Source organism: Zingiber officinale, chromosome 8B, assembly GCF_018446385.1.
Source record: "Zingiber officinale cultivar Zhangliang chromosome 8B, Zo_v1.1, whole genome shotgun sequence".
Classification (NCBI taxonomy): Eukaryota; Viridiplantae; Streptophyta; class Magnoliopsida; order Zingiberales; family Zingiberaceae; genus Zingiber; species Zingiber officinale.
In genome coordinates, this window is record NC_056001.1 from 8,609,451 (window position 1) to 8,616,314 (window position 6,864).

The window sequence follows — 6,864 nt, forward strand, 5'->3', positions numbered from 1 at the left end:
CCATAACCTGAGGCGCCTTCAAGGGTAATGGAAGAGCCTCAGACCCAGTAAAAATAAACGTTTGCAATCGGATAAAGTTTTATCCGATCAAACTCCTTGGAGGCGCCTTAAACCCTCTTGGAAGCGCCTTCAACACTCGAGATAGAGTTTCCAGGAGCTATATAAAAGCCCCTGGAGTTAGTAAATATTCATTCAACTCTGTATTAAGTTCCTAGCAACCTCTGAGCATTCTAAGTGTGTAAAAAAGACTTCTCCGCCTACAGTGAAAGAGATATTCTAGTAGAGTTGTTCGACCGCCTTGGATTAACAACCCCCTGGGTTGTAACCAAGTTAAAATTCTGTCTCCTCTTTATTCATTCATTTTTATTAGTGTTGCATTTTTGAGTTGAAAGTCTTGAGGAGGGTATACTTTCATTTGCAGGCAATTCACCCTCCTCTTGCTGGCCCCGCTGCACCAACAAGTGGTATCAGAGCCAGACCGCCTCCGAAGGACTGACCGCCGACTGAAGCACAAAGATCAAGATGATGGCCGAAACCAACATCCATCCCCCGAAATTCGACCGAGACTTCGCGACGTGGAAGCGTCGTATGGAGGTATTTTTTAAAACTGAGTTTGATATTCTTCTTGTTATGAAATATGATTTTGTATCCTCCAAAGACAAGGAAGAATACAACTGGACGAAGAATGAGCAAGCCGATTTCGTGGTCAACGGAAAGGCAGAATTCCACCTGCTCAGCGTCTTGCCGCCCCAAGAGGTAAGTCGGATCAGAAGTTATGACTCCGCTAAAGACCTCTGGGAAAAATTCCTAGAGCTCCACGAAGGCACCTCAGAAGCAAAGTTAGAAAGACGCGACATCCTCTGGACTCAGCTGACGAATCTCCGGATGAACAACGGTGAGAAGGTAGCACAACTCCAAGCTAAAATCAAGAAGCTGATAACGCAACTAACAAATCTCGGCAAATCAGTAACGAACCGAGATTCCATCAGGTATGCGCTCAACGCCTTCCCAAGAAATCCAGAATGAGCATCCTTAATAGATGCTTACTACATCTCTAAGGACTTTGAGGTAAGTAGTTTAAAAAGTTTATTTTCTACATTTGAACTTCACGAGTCTCGAATTGCAGAACCTATAGAGAAGTCAAAACTCAACGTTGCCCTACAAGCCGAGATGGACGATCCCGACTCCGAAGCATCCATCGACGAATCTGAAGCGGCACTACTAGTAAGAAAGTTAAATAAATTTGTTAAAAATAATAAATTTAAATCGCAGTCGAGGAAGTATCAACGCAACAGAAGGATGGTCTGATGTTACAACTGCAACGAGAAAGGGCACATCAAGGATGACTGCCCCAAGTTGAAGAAAAATCATAAGGAGAAGGCTCAGTGACCGACGCCCTCTACACGCAAAAGTCTGAAGGCTACATGGGGCGATTCTTCATCCTCCGAGTCAGAAGTCGAAGCCTTCTCAGGAGTAGCATTGATAGCCAACCATCTCTTTGAAGATGACTCGGACTCAGAGATGAGCATAGATCAAGGGAGAGAATCAGAAGAGAAAAGCTACGATGAAGGGGGAGCATCACTAAGTGAGGTAAGTAAGGTACGTGATCTTACCTCCACTCAGTCGTTTCAATTTATCAAAATACTTACTAAAGATCTAGCAAAAATAGAAAAAGAAAATGCTAAATTAAAATTAAAATTAGAAGAATCATGCCCCTTAGAGTTATTTAACAACTTAAAATCAGAAAATGGCAGTTTGAAAATACAAATTTAAAATTTAAAAATTGCTACATGTTCAAAAATAAATATTTTTCAAAAATCAAAACTTAAAATTTATGGAAAGCTAAATTGGTATATAAGAAAACATCAGGGACAACTTAGAAAGATTCCCAAGACTTATGTACAACCCAAATATTTAGCTAACCCTGTAGCAAGGAACCTATACTGGGTTCCAAAATCATTAATAGATTAAAATTCTTTAAGTTAAGGCTTTCAGAAGAAATTAAACAGTGAGTTTCTTTATGAGGTTTTGTCTAAGGAAGTGGTTGTTGTTCCAATAACCAAGAAGGCCTAGTGCCTCGCCACGACCTGGAAGCCAAAATATCGAAATAAAATGTTTAATTAACTTTCTGATAAAAACATTAAAATTAGAATTATATAATGCTTTCAAAAAAAATTTAAAACATTTTATTGGAAATTCTTCAAAAAAATAATTTTTCTAGAAAAATATTTTTTTTACTTAGAAATTTTTTTCAAACAAATTGTTTATGTCATTTTGCAAGTGATTCCTTTTAAAAATATGTTTTGCAAACGTTAATAATTGTTTAACTTCAAAATTTCTTTGAAAATTCTTAAAGATAATTATGTCTTAGAAATTTTCTTTACAAATGATTTCATTTTTCCCCACTATTTTTGCTGTGATCAATGGAGGAGAGTTAGGTACAAGTTTAGGGGGAATTAGGAAAATCAAAAATTTTAATATTTGAGGTTGCAAATTCTATTATTGCAATTTTTGTGCTTACAATGTTGGGTTAGTGATTTTTCTTAAATTACTATTTGTTTGTTTTTACCCTAACTTGAACTTGGGTTGATGCACATCAAACAAGGGTTGATTGTTGGATCCTGTGGGTGTTTTGATGTGATCAACCAAGTTAGGTTAGGTCCTGCTAGTTATCTCATCCCTGTGTCTAAGTGTGCAAGAACTTAGGAGCGCAAGAAGTCGAGCAGAAGACGCAGCTAGCGAGAAGGACGACATGGGAAGGGAGCCAACGGCTCGATGCGTCCGAAGGACGAGAGAGCTGCGAAAGAGTACTCCGGTGGACGAGAAGAACGTGCGTGGTGTTTGAGGGATGAGAAGTCGGGACGGAAGCCTGCTCGAGGAAAAAGCCGAGAATTGGGTTCGGGTGAGCCCTATTTCGATTGGTCGTAATCACCCAAGCTATTGACGCATCGAAAGTTAAAATGAAGTCAAAAGGAGCTGGAAAGTTAGCTGGAGGCGCCTTTAACGAAGTGCTGAAGGCGCCTCCGCTGCCTGCACTGTCTAAGGCGCCTCCATAACCTTGAAGGCGCCTCGGACCCAGTCCAAGGCGCCTTCAAGGGTAATGGAGGCACCTCAGACCCAGTAAAAATGAACGTTTGCAATAGGATAAAGCTTTATCCAATCAAACTCCTTGGAGGCGCCTTAAACCCTCTTGGAGATGCCTTCAACACTTGAGATAGAGTTTCCAGGAGCTATATAAAAGCCCCTGGAGCTAGGAAATATTCATTCAACTCTGTATTAAGTTCCTACCAACCTCTGAGCATTCTAAGTGTGTAAAAAAGGCTTCTCTGCCTACAGTGAAGGAGATATTCTAGTAGAGCTGTTCGACTGCCTTGGATTAACAACCCTCTGGGTTATAACCAAGTAAAAATTCTGTCTCCTCTTTATTCATTCATTTTTATTAGTGTTGTATTTTTGAGTTGAAAGTCTTGAGAATGGTATGTTGGGGTTGTAAGGTTGCAAACATAGTCCTACATTGAAAACACATGGGAAAGATCATGGGTTTATAAGAGAAAAGATATCTCCATTGGGATGAGGCCTTTTGGGGAGAGCCCAAAAACAAAATCATGAGGGCTTAGGTCCAAAGTGGACAATATCATACCATTATGGAGATATCCGAATTCTTTTCGATCCTACAGGGTATACTTTTATTTACAGACAATTCACCCCTCTCTTATTGACTCCGCTGCACCAACACGCATCAAAAATGACTAGTTATTAGAGTGAAATCGCAGTTATAATGAATAAGGAATTGGACCATCAGAACTATTCCTATTAATATTCAGAGATGCATGTCTTGGATAAATTCACGAGTTGTGATTTGGAATCAGACAAATGGGCAAGAGTGGAGCTAGTGAGTACTCCTCTCCCATCTACTAAAAACTTACCAAAAGAAGCTAGTAATTGCCGCGAAGACTAGTGGACCATGTGACAAAAGCTAGTAATTTGTGCAGATAAGCTAAGCCCTGAGCTGCCGCTTAGAGTATGCTGAGCCTCGCCGCCCATGGAAGCAGAGGCGGATTTACAAGGGGGCTTGAGGGGGGCCACGGCCCCCCCAAATATTCATGTAAATCCTCCCTATATATACATGGTTGTATTATATATACTAGGATATATATATAGTATTAATTAGAATGGTGAAGGAGTAATGATGAAATTAATCTTCTTTTTGAATATATTTTAATATAATTGATGAATGATATACTTATTAAATATGCTATATAATTTAAAAGAAAAATATTTCTTTTGGAAGTTTTTTAATTTACCTAATAGGAATTATGTTGAAAAAAAAAATTAAATTTAACAAAAGCAAACTACAAATCATTAATTATATACAAATATTATTAGTAATAATATTATTAGTTTATTACTATATAGAAATCTTTTCTAATTTATGATATAGGCATTTTCTCTCCTATGGCTAGACATCTCGATCTTTTCCAATTCACTTCAAAATCATTGTTGTTGCTTTCATTGTCAATTGTAACATCGTTGATCGTCAGAATTCAAAATTGATTACATATTTAGAAAGTCCGTAATCTAAACTTTCTATTGGTAGTTTGATATCAAAATCTTGAAGTAATATCGCAACTTGAGAAGAGTCGTTGGCCCTTGTTTCGTGTCAGAACTACATTTGAGCTTGTTCGCTATTGTTATCTTGTCAACCACGGTAACCTAGGACGGTGATTTCTAGGTAAATTTTGATTTCGATTTCAGTCGTAAATTGAGAATTCGAAGGTTGTTCAAGGATGTACAAATTTCTGATGATAATTATTTTTGTCACTTATCATGCGGCCCCCCCAAATTTAAAATTCTGGATCCGCCCCTGCATGGAAGTAGCGGAGTCATCAGATTTAAGGGTCCAGCTGCGTGTTCACTAAAAACTAAGCATCATCGACGGGCAAATTAATTATCTAAATGCGGTGAAGATGTCAGTGAGGTTACCGTGCAGAGCTGCATAGAGGGAGACATTGGGGATGTACTCATAGATGAGGAGGCGCTCGTCAGGAGCGTAGTAGTAAGCAAGGAGGTGAACCACGTTGGGATGCTTGGCACGGGCAATAGCGATTGCCTCCGTCTCGAACACCCGACATCGCCTCCATTCATCTCCCCCACTAGAGCCATCACCATCGTCATTTTCACTGAGGTGGCGCACTGCAACGGCAGAGACCTCACTCCCCATGACCACCTTGTGCACGATCCCACTTCGGCTCTTTCCCACCACGTACGCTGACGGACTAGCTCCTCCAACTCCAATCCGGGCCACTTATAGCATTCCAAAGGTGAAAATGATGTAAAAGTAGTAGTAGTTTCAAACTAGAATAGGCATTATTCAAAATTTAAAATGAAGAATACTATCCATAATTTAGAAAGGGGAAATTTGATCTTCTTCGTGAGGGAACCCTAAAGGACTTCAACTATCATCTAGGGAGGTGGAAGTGGAGGTGGCTGCAGAAGCAAAGGAGATCGGACCTTTCTCTTCTAACCCGAAGAGGAGAGGAGAGGAGGTGGTGAGGATGAAGCGATTTCCGACAGTGGCGGTGGTGCTGGATGGCGAAAAGAGGAAGCTGCGGCAATCAGCAAGCCAGCGCTGAAGATGGATGGACGTCGACCAGCGGATTGAGGTCGACGTTCGACATAAGAGGGGTGGCGGCATTTGGCGTTCAGCGTGAGGCATGAGAGGGGAGACGGGGTCTAGAAGTTACTTTTAGAGAGAGCCTAGGCTTCTCTCTTCTATAATGTGACATCCAACGGTCCAGATCTTTCTAGATTTAAAAGCGCTGCCTTTGACAAAAAGAAAAACACCAATAGATAACGCTTTATTAAAAAAGCGTTGTCTTTAAATAAAAAAAATTATTAATAGACAATATTTTTCATTAAAAGCGTTGTAAAAAAAAGATAACATTTTTTTTAAAAAAACGTTATCTTTTAAGTGTTGTGAAATCTCAATTTTATTGTAGTGTCTCTGTTGGACGTCCTCATCTTATGCCAAGTATTCGATCAACCTTGAGCGGAGTGATTTTTTCAACTCAATTCAAGTATAAGAAATGATGACGGAAGCTCATTTTAAATAATACTACGCTGACCGACACCACAAATGAGATCCTTGGACTCCCCTCTTTCTGAACATATAAAAATTTTGATTGTTGGAATGACTAAGGTCCATCAGCCGGTTTCATCCAAAAGTGGCTGATAGATCTAAAGTCCTCCGAATGACATGAAACTAGGTCTTATATGTTCGACTAGTTCTCATGAATGTATCCATGTCCTCAAACACCATTGTATACATCGTATTGAGCACAACAATTTTTTCAACTTGATTCAGACACACAAAATGATGTTGAAAGCTCATGTTCTCAAATACCATTGTGATACACCATATTGAGCACAACAATTTTTTCAACTTGATTCAAACACACGAAATGATGTTAAAAGCTCATTATAAGTGATATGGTGATGATAATCATCCACTGACACTACAAATGAGATCCTTGAACTCCCCCTTTGTTGAATATATAAATTTTTTTTATTTTTGAAATTACTAAGTGCAGGATCGAAATGAATGAAAGAGAGGGGAGGGGGGGTTAATCTCGTCTTAAAACTCTTCTTTTTGGATTTAAAAATTCTTTGGAAACTTGAGTACGCAGCAGAAAAACTAAGTAAGAATAACATAGTAGAAAATAAAAGGCTCATTTGTTTTTACTTGGTTTGAAATCTTCAATGACTCCTACTCCAAAACTCACGATCCCTTGGACCGTATCGATTGGGCAATCGGCTAAAATTTCTTCTGAAAACCATTCGACATATACATCAAATAAATAAATA

The 6,864-nt window shown here is 39.2% G+C and overlaps 1 protein-coding gene across 1 annotated transcript; it reads right to left on the reverse strand.

Moving 5' to 3' along the window:
* Window positions 1-4,554: 4,554 nt before the first annotated feature.
* On the reverse strand, window positions 4,555-5,726 carry LOC122017605 (receptor protein kinase-like protein ZAR1). Its single transcript, XM_042575254.1, has 2 exons — window positions 4,984-5,726; window positions 4,555-4,864 (listed from the first exon to the last, which is right to left on the reverse strand). The coding sequence occupies exons 1-2, from the start codon at window positions 5,219-5,221 to the stop codon at window positions 4,845-4,847; spliced, it is 258 nt and encodes an 85-aa protein (XP_042431188.1). The 5' UTR covers window positions 5,222-5,726; the 3' UTR covers window positions 4,555-4,844.
* Between the last annotated feature and the right edge of the window lie 1,138 nt (window positions 5,727-6,864).

Bases quoted from the DNA above. Each gene is read 5' to 3' on its own strand.
- LOC122017605 (XM_042575254.1), bottom strand. From the start codon at position 5,221: ATGGGGAGTGAGGTCTCTGCCGTTGCAGTGCGCCACCTCAGTGAAAAT. The intron at 4,865-4,983 runs GTAACCTCACTG...ACTTCCATGCAG, and splicing joins CCTCTATGCAGCTCTGCACG to GGGCGGATCCAGAATTTTAA.